This window comes from Etheostoma spectabile, chromosome 4 (assembly GCF_008692095.1).
Source record: "Etheostoma spectabile isolate EspeVRDwgs_2016 chromosome 4, UIUC_Espe_1.0, whole genome shotgun sequence".
In the NCBI taxonomy this organism is placed as follows: Eukaryota; Metazoa; Chordata; class Actinopteri; order Perciformes; family Percidae; genus Etheostoma; species Etheostoma spectabile.
The window spans coordinates 12,079,298-12,099,247 of record NC_045736.1 but is presented as its reverse complement, the minus strand read 5'-3'; the positions used below and the strand labels follow the sequence as shown (position 1 = coordinate 12,099,247).

The following is a 19,950-nucleotide window of genomic DNA, read 5'->3' as shown; positions in this document are numbered from 1 at the left end:
GTGTGTGTGTGTGTGTGTGTGTGTGTGTGTGTGTACACACTGGAGATGACACTAACCTGCAGAGAGTCCAACCAGTCCCTCGCGGGGCTCTCCGGGGTGAAAGCTGCTGCGGCCAGTGAACAAAGAGCCAACCCTGCAGTGCAGCATGCCATTCCCCTCAGTTTCCACCTCGCTGCCCGTGTCTCCATAACACACACCTGGGACACACATGATAATTAGTCAGTGTCTCGTTTCAGCAGGGATGCGATGCGAAAAACAAAAAGCACAAACAAGAACCTAACAGGCATAGGAAACCTTTGAATCCTGAAGAGTAAATCCAAGAAACTGTGAAATTTGATGTTGTTGTTTGTTTTTCCGTGTCAGATGCGTTGCATCTTTTTATGCGTTTGATGTCTGGTCGTCACATGAATTTTGTTACCAGCCGCGACAGCGACGCTGGTACTGTTTTCACCGTGTGAGTCTGTGTGTGTGTCATCTTGGCATCCAAACATGGTCCTGGAGACACCTGCTGTAGTCTGTGGCCAGATTTTGTCAACGTGATGGTGTAACTACTCTGCAAGATGAAGTCACGAAAATGTGTGGTGTGTAGTTGAGATCAAAATGAGGGCAGAGTACAAAGATGGGTGTGGTCCAAGCATGGCACCAAAAGTAGGGAAGGGGGCATTGGCCCCTCCAATTTATGCCCACAGCCCGATTTTCCATCGTGGTGGGTGTGATTTCATCACAAGATGGTCTTTAGAAATATTTGTGATGCTTTGTTTCCTTGCGATCACAATGCTGATGTAATCATGCGTCTAATGATCATAGCAGAGATTACCTTATGATTGCAGTTCATAGACTACACTCAATGTGTGCTCATGTTATGAAAGAATACCTTACTTGTTATGCCAAGATCAGGACATACTTATGCCATCAAGATAAACCAAAGCTTGATTAGATAATCACAAAATGATTATTCCTCATCACAAGAAAACAAAAAATAACCTCACCCAAAAGAAAAAATGGTTTGTTTTACAGAATCAAAGATAGTGGAATTCCCCAAATATGAAAAGAAGACTACTCACTATCTGTGCCCTTGTGGACGTATCCATTGGAGAGAGGAGGCATGAGCTGCTGGTGGCTGCCTGCCTCAGAGGTACTGTAGCCTTCCTGAGGCTCTGACAGAGTACCCTGAGAGGACAGGTAGCTGGGGATGTCTGCTGGCAAATTCATCTCATCTGGAACAGAGAGACACATTTTGTTACATGGTATTGAGTTCTGTGAAACAGTCTAATACAAAGTCCCCACAAACACATTGCATGGTTTCCAAAAAGCCGCCATTATTGGGTTTATGTTACATCACAGATGGCTGTGTGTTCAGATGCGTCTGCTGACCTGTGTTGGTGATACTGTAGTCCTCACTTTTCCTGCGCATGTGATAGATTACAATGACCCAGACCAGCGAGGTCCCAACCACACAACACACCACCACAATCACCACAATGCCCACGGTGGTCCAGCCGTCCTGGTCGTATCCCGGGCCAGTATCACAGTTTGGTGATGGTGAGACGCTGAGGTAGATGTGACCACGTTCTGTTCCTAGAGTATTAGACATGATGCAGGTGTATTTCCCGGCATCAGCAGGACCAGCATCAACTATGATAAGGAGCTGATTGGCTGCAGCAAAGAAGTGGCGCTCGGTGAGTACCAGAGGGCCGTCATCTTTGGTCCAGTTGAGACGAGGGGCTGGGCTGCCTCCAGCTATACACTGAAGCACGGCAGTTTCACCATGGGCCACGGTTCTGTCTTCCAGTGGCCGCATGAAGGATGGAGTTTCTGGATGAGAAAAGGATTCATTGATTTTTTTGATTTAATAAGGATAATCCCAATGGCATGTGTGTCAAACTGTTTAGATGGATGTCTACAAGGTCAGGTTTGTTATTTTGAGAAAAACGTGTTTTTTTACATTAAAGCATGTGAATGTTCTAGTTGAAAAGGAAAAAGATAGTATGAAAAAGCATTAACATGGAGTTTAATAGCTCTCCTTTAAGCCTTGATTACAAACTGCGTCGGTAATTATATACCACCATATCGCCTAATCAAATCTCAGAAGCACAGTTAATAAGATTTGCGATGTAACAATTGTGTCAGAGACAGTTCAATCATTCAGATTTAAATATACTCTGTGGACATGAGATAATAAGGTTTGCATTTACATTGTCAGTTAAAATTGCCAATGAGGAAAAACAAAAACAGGGGTATGTAATGAGTGACAGACATAAATGAGCAGAGCGACTCAGCTGAAAATAACAAGTAATAAAACCTCAGTAATATGCTCTGTTGATCAGGTGGGTGACTCACCCAGGACGGTGAGAGTAGCGTTTGCAGACAGGCTGCCAGCTGCATTTTGAGCTGTACAGCTGTACACTCCCATGTCTTCGGTCTTCACGTTAGCAATGAAGAAGATGTCATCATCTGGCATCACATGCATCCTGCGCTCCCGGGCAGCAGGGAAGTCAGTGCCTCCATCCTTCTGCCAAGCAATCTGGGGTGACGGATGGCCTTCAGCAGCACACTCCAGCCGGGCCATAGTCCCAGTCCGGATCGTGAGATCCATGGGAGTCTTAAGAAAGGACGGCAGCTCTGAAAGATAAGAAAATAGAAAGTCGAGGGTGGGACAGACATCAAATATAGACATAAAATGATATAAGCCATGTACAAAGTGTATAGCATACATGCAAGACCAGCACCTTATAGCTTACAGAAAAAATACAGAAAAAGAGAAAAAACATATGACAGGCAATGCTTGGCAATCAGTCATATTCTTTGACAAAGGGAAAACATCCTCACCATTGACAGTAAGCTTGGCCCTGTTGGAGTAGTTGGCGCCAAAGTGATTGGAGACCACACACTGGTAGCGCCCCTCATCAGTGAAGTTGACATTGAGGAGGTGAAGCACAGTGGAGTAGATCAGTTCTCCCTCCTGGTACCGGGCATAGTTTTGCACTTCTGCATCATACAGCACCTCCCCATCCTTCCGCCAAGCTGTTGTCATTGGCGAATCACTGCTGCTGGAGGCAACGCAGCTCAAAGTCACGTTGTTCCCCCGCAGTGCCACATGTGTCTCTGGGTGAGTTGAGATCAGAGGCTTGGGGAAATCATCTGTGAAAGAACCGCGATAGAGAAACTCAACATTTTGATAAGTTACAAAAAAAAAAAACAGACCTCTTAACTGAAATGTATATTGGTTGGTGTTCAACTTCAAGTATGCCAATACTTGAAGGGCAAAATGGTGGTCAGCTTGGGATCTATTAGGACAACTACTGTGTATCCCAGTGTTTCAGACGTTTTGTGCAACTGGTTATGAAATTTAAGTTTATAAAACCTATTAACAAAACTTCCAGAAAGACATAAGGAGCTGTTATAATAAACCATACATTGTAATTATAGCTGTTCCACAGCGATGGTCGGGGCCGAGCCTTCTAAACTCGCTGGGGTTTCCAAAGCACAATGGCTGATTTCTTCTCACACGCACGCACGTTTTTGTGTGTGTGTGTGTGTGTGTGTGTGTGTGTGTGTCATTGTTGAGCTTTGAAATCGCAATCTTCAGGTCTAAAAACGCTGATTGTTATTTGGGCTACTGTATACAGTAAAACGTTTAATGCACTGTGGACTCAATTTTGATAAATTAAAAATCTGAAAGGTAAATTTGTGGAGGACAGTGTGAAGATGAAGTTGCCCAAATTTGGTGTCAACTGAAACAAGCATGAGGGAAGAGGCAGGTTTTAGACATTTTGCAGTTTTTGCAAAAAAAGTAGCGTAATAGACTTCAAAATTGCTACAAGGTAACCGCAGAGCATAGTTTTTGCTCTATTGGGGTTACAGTTAGGCAACGTTGTAGCACGTACGGATAATTTGTTGTGAATTTTTAAAGTTTAGAATTTTAGCACAATTAGTACTGATTAAGTTTAGCATTGGACTGGACTTATGTGCAAAGTTTGGTGAGTTTTCGTGCATGGGAAACATGGATGTCTTAGAAAGAAGAAGAATACAAGAAAATACAATGGGGTCCAAGCAGCTTTACTGGTCAGCCCCTACTAATCCAGTTTACAACAATCCCAACATGAAAACTCAATGTCCGTTCCTGACTTACACCAACTAACATTTGGTCATTTTGTTGACTGAATACATTGAGTCAGACCGGGAACAGTATTTAAAACAAAAACCAAAAAAATAAAAATGGTACTGACCACAAACAAACTTTTCCGGGCTGATGAACAGGACATTGTGACCAAGTAGGCTGGCAGGATGAGCACAGATAGCAGAGACAGACTGCTGGAACTGGCTGTCAGTCAGCCAAGGCCCCAACCACTGCATGTGGCAGTCACACAGCAGGCTGCTCGTGTTCAGGACACTGGGAACAGAAAGGTAATGAAGGGAGACGTGAGAAGACTCATTTTTAAATAAGATGTTGGAATCCTCTCACTGCTGTAGGGATAAAAGGATCAGATCAACCCACTGAACAAATAAATAGGAACTTAAGATTTCCAGAATGTGTTTGGGAACATTTTAATAAGCGATTCATGATTTACCTTTTTAGAAAAGTTAACCTGCTTTTACTTGATTAAAAATGATGTTTGAAATGTACCTAAATAATACAAACAGGGCTATTATCTACTATGACAACATATCAAGTTCTTGGCGGTATACCGATCTATACCGTAGATCGGTGTTCATTTCCCATATGATATGAATTTTTCATATATCATAATACTGATGCATTGCCGCAGAAAGCGAAGCGTCTGATGTAGCTAAGCTGCGAGTGAACTGAGAACGGGAGCCCTGATAACTGCGTTGCCTTCTCACGCATGGTAGTAACTTTACAACACAACAATTAACAACCCACAACTAACTCTCTTATACAGGATATATGAAATACAATTTATAACACTAATGATTTTACATTTATACCGCCGAAAAGCATGCTGTGTAACATTATAGCTGCTAGTTAGCCAGGTAGCATAACAGTCTGTTAAGCTGGGAGAGGCTCCGCTCGCTACTACACATTCATGAACAGAGAAGAGAGTTAGAGGATGAAGAAAGACCGGAGATACACCAGAACAATGTAGGCACAAGAGGGGAGCAGTCTGCTGTTCCCAAGTTTTTTTATTTGTAAAAAATATCTGACCTAATTTAGCCCGTGGTTGCCCGTTGCTCTAACATTACTTGGTTGCGCTAACGTTAAAGACTGTAAGCATGCAGCGGAGCAACAGTATGAACACAACACCATTCCACTACGGTCCTACTGCAGACCGCTGAGAAAGACAGGAGAGAGACAAGTTCAGAGCAGTGATTAAAACACGGGATTTCAGATGTCTAGCTCGCTGAAATACGTCCGTCACCCTACTAACATTATTCACACAATGAAGGACGCCGGCAGCGGCGCTACGTTCAGTCGCCCACTTTTCTACAACAACCTCACTTATCTGTGAACAAGGTAGTCTTTCTAAAACCATCTTACAACTATAAGGTTGTGAAAGGAAAACAATTACTAAAGTTGTTCTTATGTGTATTCATTCAATTTAAGTTTATTTTACTACTTTGCACAATAAAAATAGTTCCGATTCTGTTTCATGCATTCTCCTTCGAATAACCTTAGTGTATAACGTTGTGGAGCCAAGCAAACCCTTTAGTAATCGGTTTTAATAAACATGACAATATTGAAAAAGAAATGTTATTAAGGAAGGAAAATACCGTAAAACTGCCAGAATCTTAAAAAATACTGCAATACAAATATTTGGTCATACCACTCAGCACTATCAAGTGCTACTTGAGTAACAGAGACAGTGAGCATGCGAGAACTGCTGTATTTTTGTCATACCAAATATCATGAAAACAAAGCTCTGGGGTCCCTTTTACAAAGTGTGATGAATTCTTGCTAAAAAACAACTTGTTCCTCCAAACCCCGAAGGAATTTTATTGATTATAAAATGTGACACCTGTAGCAGTTCAGTTGCAGGAATACAATCCCACTGGACATTTTCAGGATATTGGATCCAATGGATCAAGGATACTTTGCGTCTTGACAGTTCCTTTGGCCTTTGGAATTAAACTAACCCCCCCTGAATCACATAGCCTTCACCGTACCTAGAGACTGGTATGGTTTTATTTCAGTTAGCTTAATAGCTGGTTTGATTTACATTCTTATTGAAAGTTCCCGGTGCCTATCTCTGCATGCATAGTATCCTGGATCCATGAATTAACTGGCCTTTCAAAATAAAAATGTGCCTGCCTCTATGGGAATTTAACATAGGGGTGTGTATTTATGCCCCCTGTATAATAAAGAAAAACATTTATTTATGTACAATACATTATTTATTCACAAAGAAAATTGGTTGGATTTCCTAATCTTTTAGAATTAAGACATTAAGATCAATTTTTTTCTTTTCAAGATCAAGCTTCTTTTTTTAAATCAACTTTAGCATTGGTGTGTAAACTTTCTCAAGCTACTGTATATACATATATTTTTTTCATTTGATTAAAATGCTAATTATATCCTTTAATTGAAGTATTACTTAATCATTATAAATCATTTTTTATGAAAGAAATATTGTTAAAATCAGTCAAAGAAACAATAACACAAGGAAAAGCTGGCTTCCAAATGTGCTTTAAGATTCATTGTCTACTCACAACACTTTGAGCTGCATATGGGACAGCGCCTCGGGGTGGATCGACATGATGCCATTGTTGCTGAGGTCCCTGCAGAGTAGACCGAAATGTGAGTTAGACATACCTACGATGTGATTTGATCAAAGTGGCATCACATCTCACAAGCATAAGACAACAGCAGCAGCACAGTGGTTTGAAAAAAAAAAAGGCTTTTATTTTTAATCATTCAACAAAACGATGAGTAGAACTATGGGGCGTAACAGGGGGGTGCCATGGCTTTACTCACAGGTGCTCCAGCTCCTCCAGGCCCTCGAACGCTTTCTTAGTGATTGATTTGATTTTGTTCTGCTGTAGGATCCTTCAGAAAGAAAAAGAAAAAAATTAACATGATGTAAAAACAGTTACCATAAAAACTGCTACTGGCTAACATTCCATTGAACATTGGAACCACTGAGTCAGCAGTTCTTCGGTCAAGGTTGAGACATTAGTCCAGCTGTTTAATGCAAGTAAGAATAGACTCGAGGAACAATTCCACAGCACAATATCAAAGATCTATCTGATTAAAGTTTCACATTATCAAGAAACTGTCTGGGACACTGCCACAGGATTTAAAATACAAAACTAAAACAAAACATATTCAAGGTGTTTTATTTGTATTATAAATCTGTCAATATTCCCATCTATTGATATGTGTACAATCTGTGTGCCCTCACAGTGTGTTCAGCTTCTTCATTCCAGTAAACAAACCAATGGAGTCTTCAATGGCCCAGGAGATTTCATTATTGTGGATATCCCTGAAAAACAAAATCATATTTTAGATATTAAGCACACACTACACAGACTAAAGATGTGATGACTCCTCCTGCAAAGTTTTTATTTTGTTTTTTAGAGAAGACCACAACGAGGGCACTTTATCTGCACTGTGGCTGTAGAGGGGAAATTAATTGGCTCTGTATAGCAGTAGGACAGTTCATGGGTCCGCTGGAAGCACAGAGAGGCCTTGTGTTTACAGGCTGGTCATGGGCTCTTTTGTTTCTCTTTCATCATGCCTGGTTACACTCTTCAATTCCCCTCTCCCATGAATGCTCCCAGGATGGTCAAGCTCCCAAAAAAAAAGACCCTTTTCTCGTTGCAGCTCAGTGACTTAACGGAAGTCTGCGTGGCAAATAAGTTCACAACATCCTCCCTTACCAACACTTTTAAGCATAATTGCTTAATTAGGCTGATACTCTGAGCCTTGGCTACACAGTACTTTCATAACTTTTGTGGTGGTGTTAATAAGTTTTAGATTGGTTGTCTAATAATCTGCAAGCACACACATTTTGGGAATGGAAAGGGGTAAAAGCAGCAGACGTATACCCCTGTTCACAAGTAACGTATTTTGTGGCACATGTATGGGGTGCATAAATGTAGGAGGGCATTATTGTTACAGTTAGCTCCCATTAACTTAATAAACAGAGCGGTGCACAATATTTAAATGGTATTCAACACCCAAGAGAGAATATCCCAATTTCTCCCCCTGACAAAGCCAGAGCTGTTTGTTGTTATGTTCAGTAGACATTCAGGCATAATATGTGTTGGTATCATTTAATCCCTGGTTGATGAAATATTATAAAACAAACAACTCAAATCCCAGACCAGAAGAGTCTGGTTCTACACACTCACCAACAAACAAACAATCTAATAACCTTCATTTCTCAGCCTCAGTAGGAGCCCAGTTTACACCCCCCATATTACAACAATCTTCGATACAGTAAATGGTTCACATGGAAGACATGGACTCCTCATTCATAGTATATTCAATTTAGAAATCTGTGATTGCTGGTATTTGCACATGGTAATAAGGCTCCAAGTGCTCTAACATTTAAAGTAAGGGACGAATGCTTGCTTCTCCTGAGACTCAACTGTAGATTTTTGCAGTTTTTGCCACGACAGAGGACACAAAAACAAAGAACAGGATTCTGGTGGTTTGATTTAAAGGAACACGCCGACTTATTGGGACTTTAGCTTCTTCACTGTTACCCCCAGAGTTAGACAAGTCGATACATACCCTTCTCATCTCCGTGCGTGCTGTAACTCTGTCTGACGCCCCCAGCATTAGCTTAGCCTAGCAAAGATACTGGAGGTAACCGGCTCCAACTAGCCTACTGCTCCGAAAAAGTGACAAAATAACACCAACATGTTCCTATTTATATGTTGTGATTTGTATAGTCACAGGCTGTACAACTAACAAGGTCACATTAGACACAGCCATATTCTAACCGGGAACTATAGTCTCAGAAAGGCAAAGCACTCATACTTGGGCGGAGTGATTACAAACACATTTAAAGAAATAGTGGCTGACTTTGAGGAATTGTCAGAGGATTTTTACTTGGTATCAAACCAAGATCTAGAAAATATATTTTTGAGCCAGAATACACAGACGAGGAGTTACAAATTTTGAAAAGCTGATAGACAAAATGCCGAACAGACTGAGACTTTTAGGGGAGAATCAGAACGAACACGGACTCGTGGTGTTTATGTGGAATCCAATTCATTAGCAAGGTAAAGGCTAGTCATGAGCGTTAGCTCTAGCATCGCTCATTTTATTCTGGGGTAAAGAAGCGCATTTGTGACAGCACAGTAACATTACAGGGGATAAATGTAGCCCGAGAACAACTGCAATAGTGGTGGCCACCCTATCATGTAAAAACGTCAACACTGTTACAGTAGTCATTCCTCTGAAAACAAAACGGAACATTTACAGTAGCTGCAAGGGATCCACATTGTCCGGTCTGTACCATCGATGGGATGGCCGTATCCTTTCACATTTCATGGTCCGTGTGGCTAATTCCAGTTTTTCATAATAATAATAATAATAATAATAATAATAATCCTCATTGAAATGCTCTGAACAAACACGATGGTTCTTGAAGGTGGCTACAGGTGTATTTGGATCCATTTCCAGAGCAAGTCTAGCCATAGATTCAGCGGTCAACGTTTTTGGTTGGAATTCTATGAAACATCATGGTATTACCTGGTCTCCCCTGTTAATTGCCGCAGCAAACACCCATGATTGTAAACCATGCTTTTAGTATCTAGTAGTTGTTGACTCTATTACTCCAACAGTGAGCAAACTCCAGGTAAACTCTCTGCTCCGTGACTGGGCTTCTCAGGTGCTGCGAGCAAATCACTCCGCTCAAGTAGCAGAAGTACTAGCGCTTTGCCTGTATCGACTTGTCTAACTCTGGGGGTAATGGTGAAGATCCTTAAGTCCCAATAAGTCGGTGTGTTCCCTTAAGGCTTAACAGATGACTAATGACAAGCAGGATCAGAACGCAACAAAAGACTATATTAGAGGATGCAGACTTAAAATACTGGCAAATTCTACTGTTATTTCTCTAAATTACTTAGGATTACTTGGGAAACGGACTGAAACTACACATGAAGAATGAAACAAACAAAGACTTACTATAGTCAGCATCCTTCATGAGAATGCACAGAGCCAAGAACATGTCATCAGGGTTGTAATTAGCATACTGTGCTCAATTACACAATTACAGATCCAATAGGTAACACATATTTCAGACCAATTTATTTGACATGTAGCACTTACAGGGTGCGCAGACTTGCCAGGCCACTGAATACTCCCTCTCCCAAATGGATGATCGAGTTTTCTCCGAGGTTCAGGTTCTCCAGGAGACCTAATCCTACAAAGGCTGTCTCCTCAAGTCTGGTCAGATGATTGAAGGACAAGTCTCTGCAACAACCAGATTTTGACATGGGTTCAAACAAGTTCTTTATGTTACACTAGTCTTGTATGTTAATGTTACTCCACATTCAAAAAGGATTATGTAAAATGAGGCATTTTCACAAAATTGGGAGGCAAGACAGCACTGAATCAGCTTCCAACAGTACTGCAGCAAGACACCATAACTCTTCTGAGCACAGAGAATAAATTTCAGAGCCCGGAGCTGAGGAAAGAAAGTGGGGACTCCTAGCCGAATGGGAATTTTAGCTGTAAAGCAAACACACTCACAGTTCCTCCAGCTTTTGGCAAAACTCCCAGGCGTCTGGTCGGATGATGCCGACAGCATTCTGGCTGACCCGCAAGATACGCAGCATGCGCAGTCCATACAGCCAGCCTTTGTTGACCTCTGTTAGGTTATTGTGCTCCAGCTCTCTGAGACACAGATGGAATGAACAAAATGGTGTTAACACAATTGCTGATAAACACACCGTTTAATGTCACTTTGAAGAAGAAGAGTCCATAACATTGTACTTACAGTTCTTCAATGTTGTTAAGTCCAAAAAAAGCTCCATCCATGAGCTTAGTGATGCTGTTCCTTTGCATCTTCAGTGACCTTAGTGACTCCATCCCTTTAAATGTCAGACTGTCCACTATCTTGATCTTGTTACGCTTCATTTCACTAAAATGAGAATAATAAACAGCTTCCTTAAAAAAAAGGTGCAGTAGGTAAGACTTACAAAACTAACTTTCTGTCATATTTGCTGAAACTGACCCCATATTTGAGTAGAACTACATGTAGCGTGTAATTATGAAAACAAATCGGGCTCCTCTGGCACCACCTACAGCCTGTAGTGCCATTTTCAAAAATCCACCACTCCCTGTTCATTTTCACCAATCAGGGCAAGGGGTGGGTGTCTAACTGCGTGTCAATCACTGCTCATGCACATGCATTCGTTCTTCCTCGTGGGTGACTTAGGAGACCGCTTGGGCTTTAGCCGAAAGGGGGGGAGTGACTGAGAAGTTGTCGATGTTCAAATCCTTTGGCTAAATCCTACATTTTTCCAATCCTACCTACAGCACCTTTGAACCAATTACATTCATACCAAAAACAACTACAACCACTCAAACATTTCCAATTGCGTTTGCAGTAAATTAACAAGTTACTTAAGAGTTGATACAACAGAATTCAAATCCACAAATGTGTCTGTCAACTACCAAGTGTTAAAATCTTAAATGATTTTAGTTTTGCACCAAAAACATCATGCAATACTTACAGGAACTGAAGCTGTGGAAGTTTGAAGACTTTGGATGGCAGCACAGCTAATCTGTTCCTGTTCAGCTTCAGCACCAGCAGGGAACTGGAGATGTTTTCAAAGCAGCCAGGCTCGAGGACGCTGATCCTGTTATTACTCAAATTCCTTTGAGATAAAAGAGCAGATCAAATCAGGAAGGAGAAGACTGTTTGCACTAGTTACACCTACTGTATGTGACCATCAACAAGAGGAGGCGCCACAGAGCCAATTGGTCTACAATAAGACGCTTCCCCACCAACTACAAACTTATCTATTGTGCTCTGACAATAGTACTGCTCCGTTTGTGTCACCTTACTGTTGTATTATACATAGTTTACCATTATGACAAGTGCTTTTGTAATTACATTATTTAAGCTGCTAGATGTTTTCTATCAGTAAAATCAGGGTACCAGGATTTTAAGTCAAATTAAAGACTTGTAAGACCTTTTTAATATCACTTAGGATTAAATTGAATGCCAACTTCGCGGCCATAATTTGTTTCCCTTCCTGATAACTGACTGATTTGCATCGAGCTTGCCCAAAGATTTCTCACCTATCCATTAACCATGTTATTATAATTATTAATACACATCTGCGTGTCTCTCACACACACACACACACACACACACACACACACACACACACACACACACACACACACACACACACACACACACACACACACACACACACACACACACACACACACACACACACACACACACCATGGTGAAGAACATAAAGAAAAAACACTGACGTAACAGTACCTGTACTGTCGTATGAAAGCCAAGTTACGTCAAACGGAGTAAACTGTAAAGTTGCAGACACAACTCATTTCTTTATGATATTACGGTATTTATTCCTACTATAAGGAAAAATATTTTTTTCCCGACCAGCGTAAACTAAATGCAATACTCTGTCGACAAAATATAAGACTTTTAAGGCCTTATTTTTAGAATATTTAATTTAAGACTTTACGACAATATTTGTGTTTTATTTTCTATTACTTTCAACTTGCAGTCCCCTATATTCATTCTTCATTCGACCTAGTTGAAACACTAGGTTAAATGATTACTTCACTTACAGATATTTCAGCTGCATGGAGGGGAAGGATCCAACTTTGAGCTCAGAGATTGAGTTGGATGTCAGGTCCAGTGTCTCCAAGGAAAAGTATGGTTGCAGCTGATGCATCAACAGCTCTGAGATCCGATTGTGGACTCTGAAAAACAAATATGAATTATTAGTTGGTTACTAGGACATATGATGTCTGTGGTATACTCAGTATATGTATGTACTGTATAATAATAATAATAATAATAATAATAATAATAATAATAATTTATACTCTTTATTGATCCCCTTTGGGGAAATTACACTTTACACTTATTACACAGGTCTGAAAAACATACACATGCTCAGGTCTTATACATGCACCAATGGAGAGATGTCAGAGTGTGTGTGTGTGTGTGTGGGGGGGGGGCTGCCAGTGCTGGACCAGCACCCTGAGAGGTTGAAGGGGGTTCAGTGCCTTGCTCAAGAACATCTTGGCTCTGCCCAGGAGGTGAACTTCTCCAGCTACCAGTCCCCCCTCCGGTGCACGCATGGGTACAATGCATTGTACAATGGATACAATGCATTTAAAGTTTAGCTAAAGCTAAACTGTTTAAGAGCTTGACCTAATAGTTTGTCTGTGTTGTGACTGATGACATCCAGTTGGTTATGTGGCTGTATGCTGCCTATTTCTAGAGATCTATGTGGTAAAGGCCTTACCACTAAATAGCTGACACAGGCGAAACCTGAGATCTGATGGTAGTATAGTGTTGAACTATCAGGTGTCTTTGAATTTAGGCACAATATAAGCATGACTTGGCCTGAGAAAATTTTCTAAGAAAAAAAAAAAAAAACAGGGACTTTGTTGTCTATATTTTTCTTTTTCCTGGAGGCGCCAACATGTTCAAACAGGCTCCGAAAGTAAAGCGTGAAAGATTTGACCACATGCAGTTCTAGTTCTTTTACAATCCTCTGGATCTTCTATTTGCAACTTCATCTCATTTTTTGATCACTTCTGTTTGAATACATATCATCCTACTTATTTCTTTTAATAAAACCATATGTGCATGAATCACTTTTCTTGCGTTGCCATCTTCCAAGCAACACAGAATAAAGCATGACTTATTTATCATGACTGCAGCTGCTACTTTGGCTCGCCACCTGAAATTTGAGCTTGTATGTATGCACGTATGTATGTATGCACGTATGTATGTATGTATGTATGTATGTATGTACGCACGTATGTATGTATAAATATAGTACAGACCAAACGTTGGACACAACTTCTCGTTCAATGTGTTTCCTTTATTTTCATGACCATTTACATTGTAGATTATCACTGAAGGCATCAAAACTATAATTGAACACATATGAAATTATGTACTTAACAAAAAAGTGTGAAATAACTGAAAACATGTTTTACATTCTATTTTCTTTAAAGTAGCCACCTTTTGCTTTTTTGATAGTGCTGCAAACCCTTGGTGTTCTCTCAATGAGCTTCATGAGGTAGTCATCTGAAATGGTTTTCACTTCACAGGTGGGCCTTGTCAGGGTTAAATAGTGCAATTTCTTAGCTTATTAATGGGGTTGGGACCATCAAGTCTGGTTGATACGTAGCCGACAGCCCTATTGGACAATTGTTAGAATTCTAATTATTGCAAAAACCAATCAGCTAAGTAAAGAGAACAGAGTAGCCATCATTACTTTAAGAAATAACGGTTAGTCGGTCCGGAAAATTGCAAAAGCTTTGAATGTGTCCCAGAGTGCAGTCGCAAAAACCATCAAGCGCTACAACAAAACTGGCTCACATGAGGACCCTCCCCCCGGGAAAAAAAAGTAAGCCAAGAGATCACCTCCTGCTGAGGCATAGTTCATCTGAGTACCATCCTCAGCATCGCAGATTACCGAAAAAAAAAAAAAAAAAAAAAAAAAAAAAGAAAAAAAAAAAAAAAAAAAAAAAAAAAAAACCAAAAAAAAAAAAAAAAAAAAAAAAAAAAAAAAAAACAAAAGAAAAAAAAACAGCTCAGATTAGAGACCAGATGACACCACACAGGTTCTAGCAGCAGACACATCTCTAGAACAACTGTTAAGAGGAGACTGCGCGTATCAGCCTTCATGGTCAAATAGCAAGCTAGGAAACCACTGCAGGGAGAGGCAACAAGCAGAAGAGATTTGTTTGGCCAAGAAACACAAGGATGGACATTAGACCAGTGGAAATCTGGGCTTTGGTCTGATGACTCCAAGTTTGAGATCTTTGGTTCCAACCGCTGTGTCTTTGTGCGACGGAGAAAAGGTGACCGGATGGGTTCTACATGCCTGGTTCCCACCGTGCAGCATGGAGGAGGAGGTGTGATGGTGTGGGGGGGCTTTGCTGGTGACACTGTTAGGGATTTATTCCAAATTGAAGGCATGCTGAACCAGCATGGCTACCACAGCATCCTGCAGCGGCATGCCATCACATCCGGTTTGTGTTTAGTTGGACCATCATTTATTTTTCAACAGGACAATGACCCCGAACACACCTCCAGGCTGTGTAAGGGCTATTTAACCAAGAAGGAGAGTGATGGAGTGCTGCTCCTCCACAGTCACCGGACCTGAACCCACTCGAGATGGTTTGGGGAGAGCTGGACTGCAGAGTGAAGGTAAAAGAGCCAACAAGTGCTGAGCATTCTGGGAACTCCTTCAAGACTGTTGGGAAAACATTTCAGGTGACGGCCTCATGAAGCTCATCAAGAGAATGCAAAGAGTGTGCAAAGCCGTAATAAGAGCAAATGTGGGCTACTTTGAAGAAACTAGAATATAAGACATGTTTTCAGTTATTTCAGACTTTTTTGTTAAGTACATAATTCCACATGTGTTCATTCATAGTTTTGATGCCTTCAGTGAGACTCTACAATGTAAATAGACATGAAAATAAAGAAAACACATTGAAAGAGAAGGTGTAACCGAACGTTTGGCCTGTACTGCGTGCGTGCGTGCGTGCGTGCGTGCGTGCGTGCGTGCGTGTGTGTGTATATATATATATATACACACACACACACAAAATGAATGAAGTATATGTTGTATACAACAAAAGACAATACCTAATTGTACCTTACCAGTGTTCTGGTTATAAAATATATGTGTACACAAAATAATGCATCAAAAGCTTAAAATATCCAACCATTCCAAAAGGTTCTAAACTTAACATAAGAGAGATGTGTTTTGCAAAAAAGGTCTTTTAGAAGCAGAGAAGCAAGAGGAGAAGCATGTAAAGAAAAAATGACTTTAAAGGAGGCATGCCTTTACATAATAATATTCAAGACTTATTATGAGAGAGGCTAAAAAACCTTAAGGAGATACTTACAAAGACAGCAAGGTGATATTTGAGGAAACATCTCCAAGAGACGGAAGAACAGTCAGCTCATTGTGATTCATGGTGCTGGAATTAAATTCAAAAACCATTAGTATCATATTAAAACATCTGCTGAACAAAATCTGCTGCAGAATTATTGAAATGGGCAAACAAATCATCATCTCATCAAAATTAAAACCATTTGCATCAGTCAGACCATGGTGATTACAACTCTTTTCCAAAACGTTCTAGAAATGCTGATCAATTTCCTCTGGTTCAGGTTAACGGCTTGATACTTCCATTCAGTGTATTAGAGACCCTGGAGCCAGAAAAATAAATAAAAACGGACAAAACACCCTTCAACCATGTTATGAGTGTTGGCGTTGCATAGTTTGTCCACCAGAGAGCACTCTTTAACGTCCCTGTTGTTTTTGTTCCAAGCACTTTAAGTTTCATATCTTAAGTTTGTGTTTCTATACATTGATCAGAACGTTAATAGATTTTGATGTTCCTCTGTTCTGTTGTGAAACAAAAAAAGTTTATTTTCAAATTGCATTGTCATATTATTTTAGTGAGAACTCATAAACAACTACAACTAACTAATGTTAGGGAAATCTGTTTGTTTTGTTACACGTTTCTGGATGTATAATAATTGCATATACATTGGCCGATAAATCAGATTTATAAATCACAAAATATTTGTATCAATATCGGCCTTAACAATCCTTTAAACCTAGCTAAAACTACTGCACTTCAATTCAACAGCCCAGCAACAAAGGCTACCATTATGAAGATTATAATGTTCCAAGAGTTTCAATAACGAGATGATTAGATTTATTTCTTTTAGGTGGCTGATGAACTCTTTTACATATTAATAAGAGTAGACTAAATCTGGAAAAGAATGCAATACAAATCAACTGCACCACAAACTACGACCTCCAAAAGGGACCATAAATGTGGGTAAACACCTCTACTCGTTTCTCCAAAAAAAGAAACATTATAATCTTCATAAAAGCAGGATATCGCAGGGCTGTATATGAGACTGCATTGGTTTTAGCTAGGTGTACAAAATAAACTGTCAATTGTACCTAATTTTGTTAAATTTCAGTCCAAGTTTTATCTGGATAAATGAGTTTGGTTTTGATGATCATTCTTAAATGTTCCACTAATGTCTTGATAATTAAAATAAGGAAATGTGCAATAAACCTATGTCTGGGAGATCTACTGGGGCCGCAAAATATTTTTTTTTAATCATCATCGTAGTATCAACATGCACAATAAACACATCGCGAAAGGCTGCGATATGTCGCCAATAACAGTTAAAGACTGTGTGTGTTAGCTGAAAGAAAACACCAGTAGAAAACTACACTTTAAAATGTAACTGTCATTAATTTTGTAGTGGTGCCTTTTATATTCAATTGAATGTATACTCTGTTACACAAAGCAGCAGAGAGGCGGGACTGAGTACACTTAAAAATATAGGTTTATGTATCGCAAATATGATGTTATCTCAATATTGAACGTTATCGCTTATCGCATGAGGCTTTTCATTCTTTACGTTCACTTTAACTTTAAGTACAATAACCATGTGTACAAATACATCTGCGCTATGTATGCGTGCACGTTTAAAAAGCCATACTTTTTTCCCTTATTTTTAACTTATATTATATTAGTAGCCTAACGGGGTTTTTTGTTCGTGAATTTAAAAAGTGAAATTCCCCCGGCGACAGATTGCTAAATAGAAACGAATTAGCTAAGTTAGTAAATATACATAAAGTATGTATGTATGTATGTATGTATGTATGTATGTATGTATGTATGTATGTTATGGTGCATCCCTCGCTGGAGCAACAAATCAGTGCTGTGGATTTAGTTACAAGACCGACGTTAACGTTACATCAACACAACTTGCGTCTAACCGGTTGTGTACTTACACTTGTGTTATCCCCTCCGGTGGGTCCACAGGAGCCGTCGAAAGCCTTTTCCTGTTGCAGTCCAAAATATGGACTGCATATTGTCCTTTAGAACACGAGCAAGGAGCGGGACAAGACTCCAGAGCCCAGGCACTCAAACTCAACAGCATCAAGACAAGGGCCGAAGGAATGGGCCAGCCCTCCGCCATTTTAAATGTCTTCCTACAGAGGGCTGCGTAACGTTAGCTACGTGGCTAACTCGCTAAACTGATATGTTAGCTAGCTAACTGTTACAAAGCCACCATCAAGTTGTACCTGCAATTTGATATCAGTCCACCAAACACATGCTTCAGGTTTATAGTGTTATGATTCCAGGCGGAACATTAAAATACATTTTTCCTAACTTGCGTAAGGCATCCCAGCAGAGACTTCTTCCCTTCTTCCCAGTGCTTGGAATTTCTTCCGCTCCAATCTGGTCAGTGGACACACTCAAGCGTAGCTAACTTTGAAGCTAACAAGCTCAATGCTACGCTGATTTGGTCCAACAAATACGCCACTTTTCACCAGCCGACATTGGTTTGACTCTATGATTGGCTGGCGTTTGATTATATCGAACCATGTGAAATGGTCTCTTTGCTTAACCCGGGTTGTTTACAACGAATTAAAAATGATTTTCTCCGTCTATGTCCCGCAAGAACAACAAAGCGTCTAGAGTTGATGACATAGTCTAGATCCCGCCTTTTCAGCACATTTCCAGGTATTCCATTAGTCCATTCTTAAGCCTGTCAAACGTGTGCAAGAATCTGATTGGATTTGTGTCCAATGTGTTTTTGTGGTAGCCGAGATTCATGCTCTGAGTCCTTTAATAAAGTTTTTTTTTTCTTTCTTTTTGTTTTTGTCTTTCCGTTCAATTCAATTATAAAACAGTTCGGCATCATAGTTTCATACTTAATAAAGTCCTGTCTTCACTCTCAATAAGGCGACAAATGCCTTTATTTTCAGGATACATGCCTTTATTTTCAGGACAGTATGAATGTAAGCTATTACATTTCTCTTATAGTAAATGTAGGACAGCACACTATAGCAAATCAATTAATAATAATAGTTAAACTGATTGAAAATTCTGAAGGCTCCAATGCCAGCCGAGATTGAGACCTTAGCTGTGAATGGGAAATTCTCCCAGTAGAATTAATAAGTAGGGTTAGTATGGGTTATGATTTTGGTTTTCATAATGTTAAATACTTTGCTTCCAGCTTGGGATTGTTTTGAGAGTTCTAGAATTTTAATGTATACTGACATTCTGACTTCTTCCATTTCACAAAATTCACATTTGTTAGGCTAACTATCGTCACACATCTTGAAACAAATGTGTTAGTGAGATTAGTTTTTGAGCTGAAATGTTGTAATTATTTCAATGTATTGGGGATAACATATTTCTGTGGGAGAAGCCATGCAAAAGTCCTTGTATGTATGAAACGTCCTTGTTGTTATTGGTTATTTCTAATGCCTTTTAAGAGTTTCAAACGTAAGATCCTCTCTGAGTAGTCATGTCACTTAGGTCAATTCCACAAATCGCATTTAAAATGAAGCTATTTTTTATACTGTACCTATTTCGGCCTATCAAACGAGTAATGCCCCTTTCAGAATCAGAATCAGAATCAGCTTTATTCGCCAGGTATGAGGACACATACGAGGAATTTGTCTTTGGAGCATTGTTACTCACACTGTGCTTACACATACGTATCAACCAAAACAGAAATATACACACTAATATATACACAATATATACATACTCTAAACAGAAACCGTATAGGGCATGAGTGCAATGAAGAGATCAATACAATTATTTAAATGTGCGTAGTGCAACGAAAAAAAAAAGGGTACTGGGATAAAATAGTATTATGTTATTATATTACAATATGAACAGTATGAACATGTAAACAGTTCTGAAAAATTGGAAATGAGAATGATGAATAAATAATA

General features: G+C 39.8%; 1 protein-coding gene across 2 annotated transcripts in view; it reads right to left on the bottom strand.

The window, feature by feature from the left end:
• The window catches only part of lrig2 (leucine-rich repeats and immunoglobulin-like domains 2), a 28,467-nt gene extending 9,747 nt beyond the window's left edge, over window positions 1–18,720 (bottom strand). For both annotated transcript variants that reach the window (XR_004331520.1, XM_032512681.1), the window contains exons 1-16: window positions 17,989–18,720; window positions 16,067–16,141; window positions 12,755–12,889; window positions 11,653–11,796; window positions 10,914–11,057; window positions 10,667–10,810; window positions 10,244–10,387; window positions 7,362–7,442; window positions 6,935–7,006; window positions 6,670–6,738; window positions 4,230–4,393; window positions 2,830–3,141; window positions 2,341–2,622; window positions 1,375–1,815; window positions 1,065–1,217; window positions 57–197 (exon numbers count right to left, since the gene is read on the bottom strand). Coding sequence is in view for 1 of the 2 variants with exons in the window: in XM_032512681.1 (XP_032368572.1) it covers window positions 57–197; window positions 1,065–1,217; window positions 1,375–1,815; window positions 2,341–2,622; window positions 2,830–3,141; window positions 4,230–4,393; window positions 6,670–6,738; window positions 6,935–7,006; window positions 7,362–7,442; window positions 10,244–10,387; window positions 10,667–10,810; window positions 10,914–11,057; window positions 11,653–11,796; window positions 12,755–12,889; window positions 16,067–16,141; window positions 17,989–18,176 (2,689 nt within the window). In the remaining variant the exon portion in view is untranslated. The remainder of the gene's footprint in view (window positions 1–56; window positions 198–1,064; window positions 1,218–1,374; window positions 1,816–2,340; window positions 2,623–2,829; window positions 3,142–4,229; window positions 4,394–6,669; window positions 6,739–6,934; window positions 7,007–7,361; window positions 7,443–10,243; window positions 10,388–10,666; window positions 10,811–10,913; window positions 11,058–11,652; window positions 11,797–12,754; window positions 12,890–16,066; window positions 16,142–17,988) is intronic.
• Window positions 18,721–19,950: the final 1,230 nt, after the last annotated feature.